We start from the raw sequence: 22,755 nt of genomic DNA, 5'->3' as shown, positions 1-22,755 counted from the left end.
AGTGGCTATCACAGTCTTTTTCTTGCCTTTCCACTTACCAAATAGCCTAGCACAAGCAAAATTTATTTGCTCAATCCAACTTCAAATATGATTAGATAAACAACTGAGAAGAAATATAATGGCTGGATTTTCTAGTTTTGTCCAAAATTTAGGATTTGTACTTATTGTATATTTAAATTTTTAGGTATCTATTAGCTCATTATAGTACAAGTGCCCCTCCCCCCAAAAAAGTGAAACAGTAAATGTGGGATTTTGGAGCCCAGGGCTGTTCCTGGAACTCCCAGTTTCCCTAAGTTCTTTTATTGTTCGGGTAGAGTCTGGCAAGGGGATGAATTTAGTAGAGAAAGGCAATGGTACTAAAACAAAATTAGTTTACTCTATTATAAGCTTTTAAGACAGAAAGCAGTTTATCAGTTATAATCTTTAAGACATAAAATGTAACATTTCAATAGTCAACATATCACAATTTCATAAGAACCCAGTACTTGACAGTGCATGTGTATGAACCTAAGAGGACATTCTGGATTGGTCACCAAGGTCTCACAAGGAGCTGTTGATGACCAGCCCAAAGGAGACTAATCTTTAACAATTTATACTCTCTGGACTCACAGGCTCAATAAAAATGGCTACTGTCAGCACAGTACATTCTTAGCAGAAACAAATATCTAGTACAATTTTACCATAGATAAGAAAGGATTCTATATGAACTCATACCATAGATAAGAAAGGATGTTATGTGATGAATAGAGTCATAGAAATAATATCAAGATTAATTCTGAGAACCTTAAGGAGATAAACTAATTGTTTTGACTTTATTTTGACTGCATGGAGGTGTACAAAGCCAGTTTAGTGTAGTGGTTAAGTGCACAGACTCTACTCTGGGAGAACCAGGCTTGATTCCTATAATATAGTAGGTTCAATGCATTGAGGAAGCAAGACGGGGTGATAATCAGCTCTTTATTAGATACAGCATTTTTTTTATTTTTTTATTTTATTGTATTTATATCCTGCCCTCCCCTCAGGCTCAGGTGGCTAACAACAGTTAACGATTTGATAACAGATTTAAATTAGTACAATAAAGCATTATTAAAATATTAACAGCAATTTTAAATATTATAAGGCTGCACTAAAAGACTGCTTAACAGGGCCAACGGGGCCAACTATATACAACTCTAGGTTCCCAGTTTGGTGTAATGGTTAAGTGTGCGGACTCTTATCTGGGAGAACCGGGTTTGATTCCCCACTCCTCCACTTGCACCTGCTAGCATGGCCTTGGGTCTGCCATAGCTCTGGCAGAGGTTGTCCTTGAAAGGGCAGCTGCTGTGAGAGCCCTTTCCAGCCCCACCCACCTCACAGGGTGTCTGTTGTGGGGGAGGAAGGTAAAGGAGATTGTGAGCCGCTCTGAGACTCTTCGGAGTGGAGGGCGGAATAGAAATCCAATATCTTCTTCTTCTTCCCGCGCAAGCATGCTATTGGATCATTCAAAACAGCAGGGAACCCGTGATTGGAGCAGGGCAGTAGGGATTTGGATCCTGCTGCCCATTGTTCCCAAGTCCCCAAGCTCAGTCCTTCTGACTCCAATGAGCCCGGCAGGAACACCCATCACAGTCTTCACTTTGGTCTACATACATAACAATTCCCCACTCCTCCACATACACCTGCTGGTGTGGGCTTGAGTCAGTCAAAAGTTTTTACAGAGCTGTTCCTCTCAAGAGCAGTTTCTGTAGAGTTGTCTCAGCTTCACCTATTTCACAGGGTGTAAATCCAATTTCTTCTTCTTCTATAGCACATAGCTGTGGCCCCTGTGTCAGCAAGCATTACTGGTAGGGCATGTACTCACAGACCTTCACCTATCAAGAATGCATTGTGGAGACCCATAGGAACTGGGGAAAGAAATGATAGTCTTGGGAAAATATAAACTAGTAGCAGTAAAGCCTGTTGTAGGAAGACATACAACAGATGCTAGAAAAATATTTGGGAGTGGCGTGATGAATGTGTAGGTGGCAGGAAGGAAGGAAGATAGACAAACAAAATGAAAGGAAAAGAAAGAGAGACAGAGAAAGAATGGTAGGAAAAAGATGGGAGAAAAGACTGAGAGAAAGAGAAATGGAAGGAAGGAAGGTAGACAGAGGCTGCAATCATGTTAAATAATGCAGTTTCAAAGCACTTTCAATCTGGATTTTGCCAGTTCACACAGTAAAATCCATTTGGAAAGTGCATTGAAAGTGGATTGAAAGTAGGGTTGCCAATCCCCAGTTGGGGGCAGGGAATCCTCTGGTTTGGAGGCCCTCACCCCGCCTCAGGGTCATCAGAAAGTTTTTTTTGGGGGGGGGAGAAATGTCTGCTGGGCACTCCATTATTCTCTATAGAGAAGGGGTGGCCAATGGTAGCTCTCCAGATGTTTTTTGCCTACAACTCCCATCAGCCCCAGCCATTGGCCATGCTGGCTGGGGCTGATGGGAGTTGTAGGCAAAAAACATCTGGAGAGCTACTGTTGGCCACCCCTGCTATAGAGACTTATTTCCATAGGCTATAATGAAGAATTGATCTGTGGGTAACTGGGGCTCTAGTGGAGTTGTTTTTTGAAGTAGAGGCATCACATTTGCAACTTATCATCCAGTGCCTCTCCTCAAAACACTCTCCAAGTTTCAAAAAGAATGGACTAGGGGGTCCAATTCTATGAGCCCCAGAAGTATGTGCTTCTATCCTTCATTATTTCCAATGGAGGAAAGACATTTAAAAGGTATGCAGTCCCATTAAATGTGATGGCCAGAACTCCCTTTGGAGTTCAATTATGTTTGTTACAACCTTGCTCCTGGCTCCACTCCCAAAGTCCCCAGATATTTCTTGAATTGGACCTGGCAACCCTAATTGAAACTGTATTATTTAGTGTGTGTGATTGCAGCCAGAATGAAATAAAAAAACAGAAAGACAGAGATAATGGAGAAAGAATGAGAGAAAGAACAGAAGGGAGGTAGAAAAAAGTGAGGGGGGGAGGAAGGTGAGAAAGAAAAATGAGAAGGAAGATAGAATGAAAGAAAAAGACAAAGGCCCTTTCTCCATTCAGCTTTGCTCCAGATCCAGTGAGCACTGAATCCGCATGCTATAAACTCACATCATTCAAAATGCTTTCACATTTAAAAACTTGCTCCTCACCTTTTTTGGAGTTTTACATCTACATTTGCAAAAGAAGGAAGAAAGCCTGCAGTCCTTCACCCCTCCCAGAGGCTGGAGGTTCAATTCAGCTGTCTCTCAAGATTGCCCAGTCATAGGTGGGGGGAGGCGTTTGAAACCCCAGTCAAGGCGCTGCTGTCACACACAGGCTGGTTTCATGATTTTATCCCGTTGAAAAAAATACGCTTCAGTTTGAACCGTTTCCGGGCTAGCACACAGCTCCTGCTGAAGTGGCAAGATCCTGGCAGTGGTCAATGGTTGCCCATTCACACTGCTAGCCTGGCTCAACCACGGACCCTCTGCAGAAAGGGTTGGATTTTTTTAAGAAGCCCCCCGTGTGTGCACTGAATTGGAGAAGCACACAAGCGCACCTCAGAGAGGAGGGGGGGGAAGCACTTGACCTTGCCAGAAATGGCTTGGCACAATCACACAACTCTTTCACTTACGAGTCATTCCAAGGCATTCAGACAGCAGTTGATTATGTGACCTACATCCAAATCAGGGAGATACCACTGGGAAAATCCAGCTAGCTTTTTGATGCAGATAGGAGGCATCTGGAGATGAGGTGAGAGCAGATGTGTTTGTGGGATCGTGCACTTTTAATCCAAATGGGAGGCAGGGTTACGTTAAGAACATAAGAGAAGCCATGTTGGATCAGGCCAATGGCCCATCCAGTCCAACACTCTGTGTCACACAGTGGCCTATACACACACACACACGGTGGCTAATAGCCACTGATGGACCTCTGCTCCATATTTTTATCTAACCCCCTCTTGAAGCTGGCTATTCTTGTAGTCGCTGCCACCTCCTGTGGCAGTGAATTCCACATGTTAATCACCCTTTGGGTGAAGAAGTACTTCATTTTATCCGTTTTAACCCGACTGCTCAGCAATTTCATCAAATGCCCACGAGTTCTTGTATTGTGAGAAAGAAAGAAAAGGACTTCTTTCTCTGCTTTCTCCATCCCATGCATAATCTTGTAAACCTCGATTATGTCACCTCGCAGTCGATGTTTCTCCAAGCTAAAGAGCCCCAAGTGTCTAACCTTTCTTCATAGGGAAAGTGTTCCAACCCTCATGGCAGCACACACATTGAACATAAGAACATAAGAGAAGCCATGTTGGATCAGGCCAACGGCCCATCCAGTCCAACACTCCGTGTCACACAGTGGCCAAAAATTTTATATACACACATACACTGTGGCTAATAGCCATTGATGGACCTCTACTCCATATCTTTATCTAAACCCCTCTTGAAGGTGCCTATACTTGTGGCCGCCACCACCTCCTGTGGCAGTGAATTCCACATGTTAATCACCCTTTGGGTGAAGAAGTACTTCCTTTTATCCGTTTTAACCTGTCTGCTCAGCAATTTCATCGAATGCCCACGAGTTCTTGTATTGTGAGAAAGGGAGAAAAGTACTTCTTTCTCTACTTTCTCCATCCCATGCATTATCTTGTAAACCTCTATGATGTCACCCCGCAGTCGACGTTTCTCCAAGCTAAAGAGTCCCAAGCGTTTCAACCTTTCTTCATAGGGAAAGTGCTCCAGCCCTTTAATCATTCTAGTTGCCCTTCTCTGGACTTTCTCCAATGCTATAATATCCTTTTTGAGGTGTGGCGACCAGAACTGCACACAGTACTCCAAATGAGACCGCACCATCGATTTATACAGGGGCATTATGATACTGGCTGATTTGTTTTCAATTCCCTTCCTAATAATTCCCAGCATGGCGTTGGCCTTTTTTATTGCAAACGCACACTGTCTTGACATTTTCAGTGAGTTATCTACCACAACCCCAAGATCTCTCTCTTGGTCCATCTCTGCCAGTTCACACCCCACCAACTTGTATTTGTAGCTGGGATTCTTGGCCCCAATGTGCATTACTTTGCACTTGGCCACATAGAACCGCATCTGCCACGTTGACGCCCACTCACCCAGCCTCAACAGATCCATTTGGAGTTCCTCACAATCCTCTCTGGTTCTCACCACCCTGAACAATTTAGTGTCATCCGCAAACTTGGCCACTTCACTGCTCACTCCCAACTCTAAATCATTTATGAACAAGTTAAAGAGCATGGGACCCAGTACCGAGATCTGCGGCACCCCACTGCTTACCGTCCTCCACTGCAAAGGCTGCCCATTTATACTCACACTCTGCTTCCTATTACTCAGCCAGTTTTTGATCCACAAGAGGACCTGTCCTTTTACTCCATGACTCTCAAGCTTTCTAAGGAGCCTTTGATGAGGAACTTTATCAAAAGCTTTCTGGAAGTCAAGGTAAACAACATCTATCGAGTCTCCTTTCTCCACATGTTTGTTCACCCCCTCAAAGAAATGTAACAGGTTAGTGAGGCAAGATCTTCCCTTGCAGAACCCATGCTGAGTCTTCCTCAATAACCCGTGTTCATCAATGTGCCTACTCATTCTGTCCTTGATAATCGTTTCTACCAACTTTCCCGGTATTGAAGTCAGACTGACTGGCCTGAAATTTCCCGGATCTCCTCTGGAACCCTTTTTAAAGATGGGGGTGACATTTGCTACCTTCCAGTCCTCAGGAACGGAGGCAGATTTCAATGAAAGATTACAGATTTTTGTTAGAAGATCCACAAGTTCAACTTTGAGTTCTTTCAGAACTCTCGGATGTATGCCATCCGGACCCGGTGACTTATTAGTTTTTAATTTGTTTATCAGTTGTAGGACCTCCTCTTTTGTCACCTCAATCTGACTCAGGTCTTTCAACACCCCTTCCAAAATTCGTGGTTCTGGGGCGGGCAAAAAGTTCTCGTCTTCCACAGTGAAGACGGAGGCAAAAAATTCATTTAGCTTCTCAGCCATTTCCCTATCCTCCTTCAGTAATCCTTTTACCCCATGGTCATCCAAGGGCCCCACTTCCTCCCTGGCTGGTTTCCTACTTGAAGAAATTTTTGAAGAAATTTTTATTGTTGGTCTCTATGTTTTTTGCAATATGCTCCTCATAGTCCCTTTTTGCCTGCCTGATCACAGTCTTGCATTTGATTTGCCACAGGCTGTGTTCCCTTTTACTAATCTCACTTGGACTGGTTTTCCACCGCTTAAAGGAGTCCTTCTTACCTTTTACAGCTTCCATTACTTTGTTTGTTAACCACGCAGGCCTTTTCTTATGCCTGTTTGTGCCTTTCCTAACTTGTAGTATGTATTTTATCTGAGCTTCTAGGATTATAGTTTTAAATAGCGTCCAAGCTTCCCCAAGGGTTTTGACCGTATGTACCTTTCCTTTCAGTTTCCTCCTCACATGCCTCCTCATCTCAGTGTATTTACCCCTTTTAAAGTTAAACGTGGTTGTGGCGGTCTTTTTGGACAACTCCCTATTTATACAAACGGTGAAATCAATAACATTATGGTCACTGCTCCCAAGTGGTGCAATCACTTTTACATCTCTGCTGCTGCATACCATCTCTATTGCTAGCCCAGGACCCAGGCAGGTGAAGGGAGCGGTGTGGCATCTCTCCACCACTCAAAGGCTGTGTTCGCTTGCAAAAGAAGGCAGCCTCTGAGTGGTGCACATGTCACCACTACCTCTTTTGCCTGCCTAGGATGCGGGCAGGCCCAGTGCTAGGGCCTTGAGCACGACAGACTAGCACTTCCCCCACGCCTGCCCTGCTGCTGCACTTCCACCCATGGTGAGAGCAGGCGACATGGCACAGAAGGAAGGCTGGGTGAACAAACATGTGGAGACCTGATAGATGTTGTTTACCTTGACTTCAAGAAAGCTTTTGATAAAGTTCCTCATCAAAGGCTCCTTAGAAACTTGAGAGTCATGGAGTAAAAGGACAGGTCTTCTTGTGGATCAAAAACTGGCTGAGTAATAGGAAGCAGAGAGTGAGTATAAATGGGCAGTCTTTGCAGTGGAGGATGGTAAGCAGTGGGGTGCCGCAGGGCTCAGTACTGGGTCCCATGCTCTTTAACTATTTCATAAATGATTTAGAGTTGGGAGTGAGCAGTGAAGTGGCCAAGTTTGCGGGTGATACTAAATTGTTCAGGGTGGTGAGAACTAGAGAGGATTGTGAGGAACTCCAAAGGGATCTATTGAGGCTGGGTGAGTGGTTGTCAACGTGGCAGATGCGGTTCAATGTGACCAAGTGCAAAGTAATGCACATTGGGGCCAAGAATCCCAGCTACAAATACAAGTTGATGGGGTGTGAACTGGCAGAGACTGACCGAGAGAGAGATCTTGGGGTCATGGCAGATCTCACTGAAAATGTCAAGACAGTGTGTGTTTGCAATAAAAAAGGCCAATGCCATGCTGGGAATTATTAGGAAGGGAATTGAAAACAAATCAGCCAGTATCATAATGCCCCTGTATAAATCGATGGTGCGGTCTCATTTGGAGTACTGTGTGCAGTTCTGGTCGCCGCACCTCAAAAAGGATATTATAGCATTGGAGAAAGTCCAGAAAAGGGCAACTAGAATGATCAAAGGGCTGGAACACTTTCCCTATGAAGAAAGGTTGAAACGCTTGGGACTCTTTAGCTTGGAGAAACGTCGACTGCGGGGTGACATGATAGAGGTTTACAAGATAATGCATGGGATGAAGAAAGTAGAGAAAGAAGTACTTTTCTCCCTTTCTCACAATACAAGAACTCGTGGGCATTTGATGAAATTTCTGAGCAGACAGGTTAAAACGGATAAAAGGAAGTACTTCTTCACCCAAAGGGTGATTAACATGTGGAATTCACTGCCACAGGAGGTGGTGGCAGCCACAAGCATAGCCACCTTCAAGAGGGGGTTAGATAAAAATATGGAGCAGAGGTGCATCAGTGGCTATTAGCCACAGTGTGTGTGTGTATATAATTTTATTTTATTTTTTGGCCACTGTGTGACACAGAGTGTTGGACTGGACGGGCCATTGGCCTGATCTAACATGGCTTCTCTTATGTTCTTATGCTCTGGCTGAGTTGTGCTTAGAGAAGCCATGCCGATGCCCTGCCCTTGAAGGCAAGGGCAGCTGGTTGGAGTGTGTTCTCCTCTGAGTTGGGCTTCCCTTACAAGGGAAGCCCAGCTTGGAGAAACTGTGCTGATGCCCTAACCAGCTGCTTTCACCTTGAAGGTGCGAGCAGTCAGATGGGGTGTGTTCTCCTCCAATCTGGGCTTTTCTTGCAAGGGCAGCCCTGCTCGGAGGAGAGCACATGATGATGCACCTCTGAGCAGTGCACCTAGTGACTTTCTGAATCAGTGCTCTCAGAAGCCAACAATGAAATGTGGGATCGGGCTTTGGGGAGGAGTTAGAAAACTCAGAGGGAAAGTTCTACAATTACGACCATAGATCTGAGCAGACAGGTTAAAACGGATAAAAGGAAGTACTTCTTCACCCAAAGGGTGATTAACATGTGGAATTCACTGCCACAGGAGGTGGCGGCATCCACAAGCATAGCCACCTTCAAGAGGGATTTAGATAAAAATATGGAGCACAGGTCCATCAGTGGCTATTAGCCACAGTGTGTGTGTATATATAAAAATTTTTGCCACTGTGTGACACAGAGTGTTGGACTGGATGGGCCGTTGGCCTGATCCAACATGGCTTCTCTTATGTTCTTATGTTCTTATGGATGTTCAGGAAAACTCCTGTTCGAAAGTTCTCTTGTAAAGTGAGGGGCAACTCCTGGGTGAAACCGGTTTTGATGCCCATTCAATAAACTGAGCGTAGAGGCCATCAGAAAATGCAAAGCAAGACAGAAATGAAGATGATATACAATGTAGATGATCATTTTAAAATGAGCACTGAGAGAGTATCTTCTGCCAAGTGTAGGAACAGCCAAAGACAAAGAGAGACAGAGAAAGGATGAGAGGAATGAATAAAGTGCGAGTTATGTAAAAGTTTGGGAGAAAGGAATAAAATAAAGGAGAAGGAAGGAAGGAAGACAAAGAAATGACAGGAAGACAGGCAAGCAGGCAGGAAGGTAGACTGCCATTAAAATCCTACCTTTTACCCTCTCCCACTTGCAAGTGGGGGGGGGGAGTGAAAGGGAGTCTTCAAATGGTTTCTTGCCTCTTAACGCAAGCAACCCACTGTAACCTAATTTGAATAGAAAGAGTGAAGACTATTTGCAGATGGAATGGGGGCTTGAGTATAGAGCAGAGAATCTGTTTCTCTGGTGCTGAACTCGCGCCCCCCCCCCCCCCCATTGTGATGGAACGTTCCTTTTCTGTCCGTTGAAGAGATTTGTTTTCTGTCAGAGTTTGCTTCAATGTATATAGTTATTAAATGATGTTCAATGTTACTTAAAGAAGTATGTCTGCCACATGATATTAGTTCAACCACAGACTGTGCTGTATATGAAGAGGTAGAATATTGTCCCATAAGGAGGAGTTTCTGGCATATTTATAAATAGAATATATATACCTTACCTCCCAAACAGTAGGGGGTGTGTGTACTGGGCGAGTGCAACTTTGGCAGGGAGTGTTAATTGGAAGTGGCAAAATGGTGGGAGTGTTATTGTGGGGGGGGGGGGGAGATGGACTGAGGAGAGGCAGTAGTAATAGTAGGGCTCCAGAAGAACCTCTCAGCCAAGAACTGTCTCACTCAAAGTTCAGTGGCTTTCTGATGGAGGTCTGCAGTAGGCAGGTCACAGTGAGGCTACCCAATGACAGGAGGGAGTGGTGACAGAGTGTTAGTCAATAATTGGTGCAGTACAGTCCCAGTGACTGCAACAAATCAGGACGTCGGAAATTGCCACCACAGCTTTGGTTTTATGACTAAAGGATTCTTTTATATATATAGGAACGCCAAGGACGTTAAGGAAGCTGTAAACCCTGGCTTAAAAGACTTTAACTATATTGAAAAACTTAGTTAGCATTAGTTCAGGCCAATGGTATTTAGACAAAAACTCAGGCTCATATTAATAATTTCTGTTACAATCCCCCCTTCCTTCTGAGAATGAGTTTCTGTCTCAATAAACCAACAAGAGGGCACTGTATCACCTTTTTTCTGGTGTCTTGTCTCATTTTTATGGTGTATTTGGTGCATGAAAAGAATAAATGGAAGTGGGTTAGTTTAACAGGATTGCAATGGCTGACCTAAAATTTTTAAAATAGTCCATTCAAATAATCCTATCCCAAGATTGCATAGATCTCTGTTTATACAATTGGAGTTTATAGCTTGAATCTAGTAAATAAACCAATAAAGATCTCTGTAAGTGTTTTAAAAAGTCATTAGCTCAGGGCAGCTCATATGAAGATTATGTAAACAACTTCACTACCTCCTAATTCAATTTTAGATAACTTCAAACAATCCAAAGCAAAAAAATTGCCATGACTCATGCACACTCAAAAAGACAGATCTCTTTTGTGGTACAGCTGTCCAGGTACAATTTGTTCACTTGATTCCTAATGCAATTGAATGATAAAGGAGGAGAGAGTCTGCACTTGGTCCCAGACTCCAAGAAGCTAGAAGTTCTACAGTAAATAACTTTCCTCCCAGCCATTCAAACAAACAAAAACAAAATCACAGTTGGAACTTCAAACAATTTAACATGGTACCTTTCCCAAGAAAATGTACTCCACTTGCAACATCACTGGGACACCCTTCCCAGCTTTGATAAACATTTATTTGCTCTGTGGCTTCTTGCCATTTTAAGGGTTCCCAAACTTCATATGGATGGTGCACCTTTTTCAAAAACACATCTCTGAGACAACCCGCAAAGCCTTTTGTGACTATTTGAGTAAAGCCTGTAAAAAAATTTTTTTTTTGAAAAGTTAATTGATTAGAACTCATGTCATGAATTCAATGAAATTAAAATGTGAAACTGATTTATTTTATGACTTTATATAGACTGACCCTATTATCTGTGGTATTGATAGAGCAGAACCACATATTTAGGTGTTCAGCACTGAAAAACAAGTGATAACTTATCCTTTGCAGTAGTTCTGAGCCTTAATCTCAAATTCTCAATCCAAGCCTCAGAGCAATGCAAAGGGCTTGAGGAAGGGGGAGTGCAAATTTAGGGAGTGGCCATCATAGCATTTGACTTGGCACATGCCATCTACTAACTCGAACACAATGATGTTTCTTTAGTTTCTGTGATATAAACAGTACTTTATATCACAAAAGCTAAAGAAACACTATTGCACTGAAGTATGAATATAATATTTCAATTTGTGCATCTATTTGTGCACTTTCAAAATTTCATCACATTTGGTTAAAATAAAGAACATGATAACTGAAAAAATATGCATATTAATGGTTCAGTAAAATGTAGGTATTATACACAAACTAAGGAAGGAATAGCTGAGTAAAGTGCAGCTTCACTGCAATATAACCAAAGGTCTACCAACATTAAACAAAACAGACTAGGAAAGTCCGTGACATAAACCACATTTCATGTGTGTCAGGTGAAAAGCTACACGCCTTCTCACCTGTGTCTTTTCTTAGGATTGTAAAACCCTGTGGAAGTCCTCCAATAAAAACTCCTGTGTTCTCTCCAATGATGGTGCTACCACTAGTAGCTGAAGAGGAACCTAAAAACAGGAGAGTGAGCTTTTTCATTCTGCACTGCTGTGAACTAGAACATCTTACCCATAGATTTACTACTCTAGAAAGAGTACAGGATGAAATTTATAACAAAAAGTACAACAGGATGATGATGGGAAAGTTGGTATTAAGAAAAATAGTATTTGCATGCTGTACTAGCAAAGCTCCATGCAGGAGCGACATGTGGGCAAAGGAAGTAATCAGAACTACTTTAGGAACTAGAACTATACTACTGGCATTACCTTGATGATCCCTCTTTCCAGCATTATCTTTTAATCAGTATTTTTGTGTGCTTTTATATATACTTTATCATTTGGCTTAAAAAATTAATTTTTAAAAAAAATTATGATGTTGTTATGATGTATAATTATGTTAGCTGCCATAATTAGGGATGAGCAAAGATCTGAAAAATGCAGTTTGTGGTCAAACTACGAACGGAACCATGAGATTCATTTGTGAACTATGAATCGAAGCAGGAGATTCATTCATGAACTGAACTAGTTTGTGGTCCTGCAAGCCCCATTGAAAGGGACTGCACTCCATTGAAATGGAGTTTGTATAAAGCCTGAGAAACAGCTGAGCAGCTGACCAGACAAGAAAGCCAGAAACAGGTGAGTGGTGGGAAGCAGATGCTCCCTGCCACTCAGCTGTTTCAGGCTTTCTTGTGCAGTCCTGTTAAACTTTAAATAGCCACTCAGTTGTTTTTGCAGCTTTCACAGGGAACAGAAAGTAGGGGTTTAAAGGCACATGGAGTTTCTTTAAACCCCTGATTTCTGCTCTATCCATAAACTGCCATGAACTGTTTTAAAAGTCTGTAGAAGTTTATGACAGTAGATCTGTTACAAACGTCAGGCTGTGAACCTCAAACAGGGCAAAAATTGTGATGAATTTTGCTTCGTGGTTTGGTTCATGTCCATCCCTACTTATAATGTTAGCTGCCTTGGAGGCTTGGGCAAATAAATAAATCCTGCTGATGTTTGTTCTAAGAATAACACAGAACCTTTGGACAAACCTCAGAAATGTCCCAGGCTTTCAGAAAAAACTGAAATCTAAAAATAATGAAAAGGGGTTTTAAACTCCCTGAATAGTAGAAGCACCTACCAGTTTAAGAAATAAGGGCCTCTCCAGTGGTAGATATGGGGGTTGCTAGAGAACCAAGACAGTATTTGCCCAGGGCCGGCGCATGGGAGTAGGCCAAGTAGGCAGCCGACTTCCTTCAAAGCAGGAAAGGGCTGAGGTGAGCACTGCCACAGGAGGTGGTGGAGGCCACGGGCATGGCCACCTTCAAGAGGGGTTTGGATAAAAATATGGAGCAGAGGTCCATCAGTGGCTATTAGCCACAGTGTGTGTGTGTGTGTGTATATATATATATATATATATATATATATATATATATATATATATATATAATTTTTTGCCACTGTGTGACACAGAGTGTTGGACTGGATGGGCCATTGGCCTGATCTAACATGGCTTCTCTTATGTTCTTATACCTGCTTTTTAAAAATGCACTTGGAATCACATGGTGAACTTTGCAAAAATCTTGAGTACCAAATGAAAACATGTTGATGAAACAGGGCATATCACTGCTCTTTCTTGTTGCAGGGTACACAAGATATTTCTTTTTAAAAATGGAGTGAGCAGATTAGCAGTAATGTCCCCCAAAGAACTATATTTCTGTGTACTTATTAAAATCTCTCTTGGTGCAGCAGCCCCTATAATTTCCATGCCATCTTCTTGCACTATTTATGCAGAGCAGGAAAAGAAATGAACTTTATAGCTTTGAGTGATGGGCATATGACACCAATGTTTCTGAATATCATTTTGGATGTCAGGAATAGTATAACATGATAGGGTTTTAAAAGGGGAGGGAATAAAGGTTAAAAAGATTGTGGCAATTATTCCTGAGAAAACACATAATCTTAAATACTGATAAATAATCCTAAATACTGATAGGAAATAGAGTTACCTGTGAACTGCCCATCCACTGTGATTTCTCCTAAAGCTTGATTTCTTACAGCAGTTATATGGTGCCAACTATTATCATTATAGTGTCTTCCACCATCATTATCTGGAGTTAATGCTACAGCAGATCCCTTTTAAAAGATGTTTAAAAGTTAAAACATTTTCATTTAAAACATTCCATTGTATCAGCCTTGAAATGTGTGTTAAATGTAATTTCAAGAAGTAACACATATAAAAATGCATGTTTATGCTGAAACGGCAATACTGTTAATAATTACTTTTCCAGGTTTACATACAATCCAACGTTAAACTCTCATTACAGACAATTATACACTTCATACAATAAACATAGTGCAATGCAAAAAGAAGTGCCCACAGAGTAGACTGAAACAGAATGTATACAAAATCTATACAAAAGTGAAATAATTGTCAGGTGATCAGTGACTTCTCTGAACCTGTTAACATCACTGCCCCCTCTTGCTCACCCTGGTCTTCAGCATCTGGCTGCTTTTGGGTTCATTGCTATACTTGGAATCTCATGTTTTTGTGGCAGCCAAAGGTAATTTTCACCCAGACTATTATGATGCTGAGGCTTCAGCCCATTTTTAAAAATCAGATGTGGACCCAAAGACTATTACTTATGTATTTTTAATTTGTAAAAATAAAATTGAGTATAAACTGCTCCAAACTCCTTGGGAAAAGGGTACAATGTTTTTTTAATGCGCCAAAAATTATCTAGGAAGGTGAGACTAATTATCTAGAGCTAGGCATGATGGAAGGATGCCTGATTGACACTTTTTTTTTCATTCTAAAGGCCACAGCCATGGCACCAGGTCACTGGAAGATGGTGGCTTTGAGAGATAAATCTAGGCATGATGATATAATGCCTTACTACTGCCTTTCCCCCCCAAGCCCTGAGTAATGGCAGTTGATACATGGAAACGATGAGCTGCTGGGTTTTGGGGGAAGAGAAGTGTTGAAAGCCCTCTTGAACTCACAGAATCAATTTAACAATTATTTGTATCCTAACCTGAGTCAACATCAGCTAACTATGCTGTATTTAAATTCTTAACGTCACTGAGCCAATTTTTTGCTATGGAACTTCTACTCTTTGGCAGGAATTTATGCAACATGCCTTTTTATTCCACTTGCCTGTTTTTGCTTTTGGATATCAGTGCAAGATCCACAGGGGATTCTGGAGTACTGGCATCCTCTCAGGGTGCATCTGCACCATGGAGCCCAGCACCTGTTTCAGCCCTAAAATGAGTGGGATGACTTGTATCAGGCTGGCCATTTGGGCATGGAGCATGTTGGTAGTGTCCTAGAATGGCTTTAGGACAAACTCCATTTGGGAGAGGGTCAGCCAGTTGTTTGAGCTGATGCTGAGCTCCTCTTCTCCGTGCCGGATGGAAGAGGAAAAGATGACATCCTGCACCACACTCCTCTACTCCAGAAATGCACAATCATGGGGTAGGTGGAGTTCCACTGGGTGGCCATGTCCTGGACTAGCTGGTGTTTGTGATCCTCCCCCTCCCCCTGCCTGTCTTGCAGTAGACCTGAAGCCTTGATGCTATGTAAGAAGTAGTGGGCCAAGTGCTGGCCCTTCTCCAGCAGGGCCTTAATCTCACAGGTGGCAGCATCCCATCCCCCCTTAGCAGTGCTCCCCAGCCCCAAGGCACCCCTCACCAACAGGTGCAGCCTGTGTGCCAGGCAAATAATGTTCTTCATGCATGCACACCTTGCCACTGTCTGTATGTTGGCACTGGCATCCATGACCAGGTAGTCACAGGTGATGTGTCTGCCACACAACCATTCCTTCAGGCTACTCTGTATTGTCATGGCAGTGTTTACCGCCATATGGTTTGCATCCATCCCCTGTGCATGAAGGAGAACTATCTTGTAGCCAGGTGGCAGTGTACCTCTCCCTTCCTGGGGTGTGGCCATGCCCATGACCACTTGGCACAGGGGAAAGTGACTGAATCCTCTCACAGCCGTAAGTGTGAGTGTGACCCTTTCCACCTCCTCTCATGGTGCTGAAGACCTGATCAAGCAAGAACCCAACTCTACCACAGCCCAGTGCAGTTGAACAAGTGAGTCTTGGCAAGTTGCCAGAGAGGGAAACAAATAGGCAGACAGGGAAGCAAGAAGGGAAGCAGGCAGACAGGCACAGATGGATGACTCCCCAAAGGAGAATCAAGTCAGTTCAGGGGAGGTTTCAAACTAGGCATGGAGAGCTGGGCACTAAAATCACCCCAAGTCACTCCCTGAGACTGGAACAAGTCCCCCAAGGTGGGATGGGTAGAGAAGGAAAGGAGGCAGCCCTGACAAAGACAGATCACCTGCAAGGAGAAGCAGATTGGGAGAGGGGTTCCTAATGGAGAGCTGGAGTGGACCGTAAAGTTAGTAGTCAGCCAGCCCAGTTACACTGGTCTGGAACAAATCCTCCAAGTCAGAATGGGTATAATATAATAGTGGGTTCCATGCAATGAAGAGACATGGTTGCTGTGATAATAGCTCTTTTATTAAGTACAGCATGGTAATGGCTGAACTCTAAAACTGGAGAACTGGCCAATGGGGCCAACTATAAACACTTCAAGGTTCCTGCGCTAGGACTCCATTAAATCATTCAAACCAGCAGGGAGCCTGTGACACTGGAGCAGGGCAGCAGGGATTTGGATCCTACTGCCCATTGTTCCTCAGTCCCCAAGTTCAGTCATGCAGGCTCCAATGAGCCAGGCAGGAACACCTTAATTATACACAATATCAGTCCACATACACAACATCTCTCCCCCCCTAGTTCACAAACCTTAGCAGATATAGTCCCTTTGGCAGGCACACTTGTGGTGCTCCTGTGTGGACTACCTGAGCACCAGAGTGGGCAGAGGAGTGGTTGCCACTTATGACACGGCGAACAGGGAGGCCACCAATGCTGGCATTACAGCTGGTGGTTTGGAGTCCACAGTGACCCCCAGCTTGTCCTGAAGTGCAGGAGCTGGGGATTCTAATTCGGCCTGCTCAGTTGGTGGGGAAGTCAGAACAGCTGGTTGGTTGTCAGAATTGTAGTCCTTGACCTTGTCCCCCGGGGCCTTGTGAGACCATAGCAGGTTGATGTGCCACCTAAGGGTGGACCCACCTTTCATGGTCACCTCATACATGACCGACCCCAAAACCCGGGAAACCCTGGCCAGGATACAGGTCGGGCCTCCCTCAAAGTTCCTTGCAGAGACCAAGTCCCTGTATCCAACCCACAGGGCTTCCGGAGCACCTCTGACATTTCCTGTGGGTCTAGGGTTCAGTCCGGGTGCAACTGGTCTAAAAGAGTGGACAACCACCAGCCATTAAGAGTTCTGCCAGGCTGCAGCTGGTGGCGGTGCAGGGGATAGCATGCTGGGCCAAGAGAAACTTGGCAAGGTGGGTCTCTCAGTCCCCTTGGATGATGCAGCAGAATGACTTCTTAGTCGTCCGCACCATCCTCTCTGCTTGGCCATTCATGGCCGGGTGGAAAGGGGCCAACCTGATGTGTCTTATCAAGTTCCAGCTGCAAAAGTCTTGGAACTCACCAGATGTGAATGCTGTCCCATTGTCCAAAACTAGGGTGTCTGGCAGGCCATGCATGTCGAAAACCTTGTGGAGTGCTCCGATGGCAGCTCAGGAGGAAATAGACGTTACAAGAACCTCTTCCAGCCATTTGGAGTGTGAGTCCAGGATTAGGGATAAAAATCTGTCCCTGGAAGGGCACCGCAAAGTCCAGATGCAGGCAGGACCATGGGTTGTGGGTGAACTCCCAGTGTTGAGCTGGGGCACAAAGTGGTGCCGGTCAGATCTCCTGGCAGAACTGGCAACGGGCAGCACAAGACTCGATAGTATCATCAATCCCGGACCACCATACGTAGCTGCAGGTGAGCACCTACATCTGCATGATCCCCGATGAGTCTCATTCAGCATGATTAGGACTCGCTGACGCAAGGCCAGGGTCACCACCACCCTACTCCTCCACAGAAGACACCCCTTATGTACAGAAAGTTCATCTCGGTGGGATGCGTAAGCTGTAAAATCCGGGCCACCTGACTGGTGGGCCATCCCCTGCACACCCAGTCCAACACACAGGAGAGGATCCAGTCCTTGGACAACCAGCGTGCAATGTCTTTGGGGTGCACCGGCTGCTCTAGGAGGGACTCAAAGAGGAGGATCTGGTGAGCTGGGACAGGATCCAGGTCCTCCAATGGCAGCGGCAAGCAGCTGAGGGCATCCGTGTGGCACATTGGCTTCCCTGGCCGGAACTGGAGGCCATATTGGTACCCGGCCAGGAAAATGGACTACTGCAAGACCCCGGGCAAGAGCATCTGGGGCGTCTGGTGGTTGGGATAAAATAGGCCGAGCAAGGGTTTATGGTCCATCAGTATAGTGAAGGGCTTGCCACAGAAGTAATCATGAAACTTTTTAACCCCCGCCACTATGGCCAGACCCTCTTTGTCAATTTGCACATCATTGTGATCTAGTTTCTGCAAGGTCCTTACATAGTAAGCTTCCAGGACCTCACAGTCATCCGGCAGCAGGTGGGCTAAGATGTCACCCACCCTGTAGGGAGAGGCATAACAGGCCAAAACAACGGGCAGCCACTCGTCAAAACGCACCAGCAAGCTATTTGAGGTAAAGAGGTCCTTGACCACCTGGAAGGCGACAGCTTGCCAATGGCCCCAAACCCACAGAGCCCTCTTATCTAGATGCCTATGGAGAGGCTTGGCCATTGCCGCCTTGTGGGGAAGGAAGGCATGGTAAAAAGAGGCTGAGAAATGGCCTTGATCTTGTCCTACTCTGAATATATCCCAGTAGCGTCCACTGAGTAGTCCAGAAAGTCAATTTTTGGGACCCCAGGGAGGCACTTTTCCAGCTTGACTTTTAGGCCAGCCAAATTGAAACGCTGGAGCACTGCGTGGAGGTGGAAGGCGAATTCTTCCTCAGTAGTGGTGGCGATCAGCACATCGTCAAAGAACTGCTGGATCCTGGGGATGCCTTTTAAAAGGCAGTCCATTAAATTCTGAAAGATCCCAGGGGTCACACTGACCCTGAACTGGGGGCGCTTGACTCAGAAAGTACCCCGGTGAGTCACTATAGTTTGGGCCTTGGCTGTGGTGGCATCCACTGGGAGCTGCTGGTAAGTTTGGGCCAGGTCCAATTTGCCAAAAATCTTCACCCCCGCCAGTGAAGCCAAAACATGGCTGACTGAAAGGACTGGGTATGCATGGTCCTATAGCACCCTATTGATAGTGCATTTGTAGTTCATGCAGATGCGGACACTCCCATTGGTCTTCACTGGGGTGACGATGGGGGTCTCCCATCATGCAATGGTGACTGGCTCTAAGACACCTTGCTCCATGAGGTGGTCGAGTTCCTCCTTGATCTTAGGCTTAAGGGTGAAGGGGATGTGCTGGGCCTTCAGCCTTATGGGCTGCACATTGGGGTTCAGCTGCAGGGACATCAGAGGGCTGGTGTAAGTCCCCAGGGCTCCATCGAACACCGCTGGGAATTCCCCGCAAATGTGCTGAAAATCCATGCATGTAGGGTCCTGGTGGATGCTGGTTACCTGGATCCCTAAGGGATCGAACCAAGACCATCCTAATAAGCTACAAAGGGCCCCATTGATGATTAATAATGGCAGGGTTCTCTCAAACAATCCATATTTTACTCAGAAGAACCTGACCCCTTGTACGGCAACCTGCTGTTTCTGGAAGTCCAACAGACAGGAAAATAGTCACCCCCATTACACTGGTCTGGAACAATTTCCCCAAGGCAGGGTGTGTGAAGGAGGAAAGGCTGACAAAAGCAGATAGCCCACAAGGAGAAGCAGGTCAGTGGAGGCATTTGTAGTGGAGAGCCGGGCACTAAAGTATTCACCCCAATTACTCTAGAACAATTCCCCTATGGCAGGGTAGGTACAGGAAGGCAGGCTGACAAATACAGATCACTCTCCCAAGGATAATCAGGTCAGTAAGATGGTTTCAAATTGAGAGCTAGGCGTAAAGGGAAGTCACCCAAGTAAATCTGGAACAAGTTCAAACAAGGCCAAAAGGAGCTCAAAACCCACCCAATCCTTTGTCTTAATGCAACCCAAAAGCGGGGGGTGGGGGGTGGGGTGGGGGTGGGTGGGGGGTGAAATAAAATGAAAAGGAAAAGGAAGAGAAACTACCAAGAGAGTAGACAGCAGGGAAATCACGCTGAATAAACATGCTATGTGAAAGAGGAATTCAATCCCAATTTTTCAATCCTTTGCAACAGACAAACCTAGTAAAACCAAATTGCAATGCAAAGGAACCCAGGGAAAAACCAAGCCCCCTAGCTCCTGACTGAGTAAGCTAGCTAAAGAATCCCCTTGCCACACCCAGCATCAAAGCACTTTATCCTGTCACAAGTACCCCCTCTCTGTACAAAACCACAACACCAATGAAGGGAACGTATACAGAGCTAAGTCCTATTGCAATGAATAGAAACTCTGTTATCAGCAGGCAGCAGTGCCTGTTAATGGAGGGCAGCAGCAGAGGGTCCCCCTTATTTGTTTTTCCAAGGCAGGAAAACACCACACCAACTGTTGTCTAATATTTTCATGCCAGAGTTTCTGGGTGGGTTTTGTTTTCTGAGTCATCCCAAGCAATACTTTCTCTAAGCTGTGAGCAAAAATTCTACTGCATGAGCTACTGGCATTAAAGCTGTGAGCTACTGCATAAATTATTGTGCTCTGGGGCCATTTTTCCTGAGCTAAGACAAAAACATGTGAGTTGGAGGCTAAAAAAACTGTGAGCTAGCTCACACTAACTCAGCTTAGAGGGAACACTGGTCCCAAGCCATGCCCAAAAGCTCAGAGATTTCTTTGGAAAGCACATGCATGCCAAAACATCACCTCCCAACCCCTGATCTGGCCAGAATTTGGCACAAGTTTTGGATCTTCATGCAGTTCATGCCTATCCCTAGTATAATACCTGATTTCTTTCTAATCATAATTTGATTCAATTTTTATTAAAGCAAATGCCTGTAAATTGTATACTATACGAAAAACATGGTGTTAGTGACCTGAAGGATCAGGCAAAGAAACCCTATATATATATTAGATTTTTAAGAAGGCAAATGGAGGCAGAAGAAAATAACAGAAAATTGCTCAGGTGTTCTTCCTTCTAAGGCCTAGTTTTGGCAAACTGCATTTGATGAGAAGGCAAACTTCTGTTTGGGCTAGAATAAAGTTTGAGTCCGGTGGCACTTTTAACACACAGAAGCTTATACTTTGAATAAAATTTTCTTGATCTTAAAGGTGCCACTGGACTCACACTTTGTTCTGCTGCTTCAGATCAGCTACCCACCTGAATCTATTCTGTTTGGATTGCAGCACTTCAGGACTATCCAAGGAAAGCATTTGTTTGACTGCTTCTCTACACAAAGAAATGTCCTGCACATAGAAAGTGTCAGAGAGAAAACTGGCTAGCACCCTTTCCCCCTGACACCTAGACCGATTTCGCATAAGGCTTGTTCTGGGTGGAGGGCCCTTTTGCTCCCAGGACTTCTCTCCATTTTTGCACAAGTTGCCCCGGAGCTGCAAGTTGGCGTGGTGCTCTTCCGCAGCAAGCAGGATCATCTTCCAAGTGTTTTCTGCTTGCTGTGGAGAATGGTGCACCAACTTGCAGCTCCAGGGCAGCTTGTGTGAAAACAGAGAGAAGCGCCGGGATCAAAAGGGCTCTCCACTCAGAACAAGCTCTAGTGCGAAATGGGTCCTAGTTTTCTGTGCTCAGGGATTTTTCATTATTTTTTAAACTAGAAGAGCTAGTGCAACAGGTGAGCTCTGTTTATCCCATCTGAAGTGGGATGTGCAGTCCAGAAATATTTTTTCCAACTTCAACTTTTCAGAGGATGCAAGACCAAATTGCTTAGGTTGGCCTTTGGAGGGTAATCAGATGTCTGGGCTATTTTTATTAGTGTTATGGTGATAGTCACATATTTTAATAGTTTAATATTTTAATGTTAATATTTAATATTTGTTATTTGGTTTTATGTTATTTTTACCATATTGTTTTAATGTTGTGAGTAGGGGTGAACAATATATTTTTAGTCAGTATTTTTCAGTTTGAGTCTATTGGACCTGAATTTTTTTCCCTTGATTTCTGAAAAACCCTGGATCCCAATACCAGTACGGTATTTGGATCTGGGATTTTTGGGAAAATGTTAAATAGTGAGTTTGATAAATGAAGAGGCTTGGTTGCGGTGAATCAAAGCTTTTTATTATGATTACAGCACGACAATGGTTAAACTAGGACTACCGTACTGGGCCAATGGAGCCAACTATATGCACTCCAAAGTTCCCATGCTAGATTGTCATTGGGTCATTTGAACCAGCAGGGGGCTGGTGATTGGTCCAGGGAAGCAGAGATTTGGATCCTGCTTCCCATAATTCCCATGTCCCCAAGTTCAGACCTAAGGGCTCCAATGAGCCAGGCAGGAACCAACAATTCTCATCAAACACAGAGTCACACATGCACAACATGCCTCCTCCCCACCACCAGTCCACATAGTCCTGGAGGTGTGTGAGCCTGCCAGGATGCAGGAGTTGGCTCATCTAGAATGACCTCCAGAAATCATTGTGCTGTGTCTGGAATGGCTAGTGGAGACATGGGGGTGGTTGCTGCTCGGTAGGCATCAGGGGAAGGTTCTGAGGCTGTGGGTTGGTCTGGGGGAATGGGAGCCAGCATCTCGGTTATGTCAGGGTTGGCTGGAGGAAAAGGCTGCACTGCGGATAGGTCCCCAGCCTCCGTGTCCTCCTAGGGCAGGCGAGGCCGCAGCTGATCGATGTGACAGCAGAAGGTGAGGCCGCTGTCAGTTATGGCCTCATAGGACACCGGACCCATCACAGTTGTAATCTGGGCTGGGAGCCAAGTAGGGCCACCAGCAAAGTTCTGCACATAGACTGGGTCAAGTGGGGTGAAACCTCGGGGAGCCCAGCAGACTTTCAAGGAAGGCTGGAAGTCCAGAACTCTGTCTAGGTGTAGTTGGTCGAGGAGGATTGAAGCTGTCGGTCCATTAGGAGCTCCGCCAGGCTGTGGCCTGTGTCCATGCAGGGAATGGCTCTC

At 44.8% G+C, this 22,755-nt stretch overlaps 1 protein-coding gene across 1 annotated transcript in view; it reads right to left on the bottom strand.

Annotated features, from left to right (window-relative positions):
* The window catches only part of USH2A (usherin), a 1,244,521-nt gene that overhangs the window by 803,266 nt on the left and 418,500 nt on the right, over positions 1–22,755 (bottom strand). Inside the window, exons 23-25 of the mRNA XM_060246775.1 lie at positions 13,653–13,779; positions 11,569–11,670; positions 10,693–10,881 (exon numbers count right to left, since the gene is read on the bottom strand). Of these exons, the coding sequence (XP_060102758.1) occupies positions 10,693–10,881; positions 11,569–11,670; positions 13,653–13,779 (418 nt within the window). The remainder of the gene's footprint in view (positions 1–10,692; positions 10,882–11,568; positions 11,671–13,652; positions 13,780–22,755) is intronic.

The sequence above is a fragment of the Heteronotia binoei genome, chromosome 1, assembly GCF_032191835.1.
Source record: "Heteronotia binoei isolate CCM8104 ecotype False Entrance Well chromosome 1, APGP_CSIRO_Hbin_v1, whole genome shotgun sequence".
Lineage (NCBI taxonomy): Eukaryota > Metazoa > Chordata > Lepidosauria > Squamata > Gekkonidae > Heteronotia > Heteronotia binoei.
This window is presented reverse-complemented; position numbering and strand designations above follow the sequence as displayed.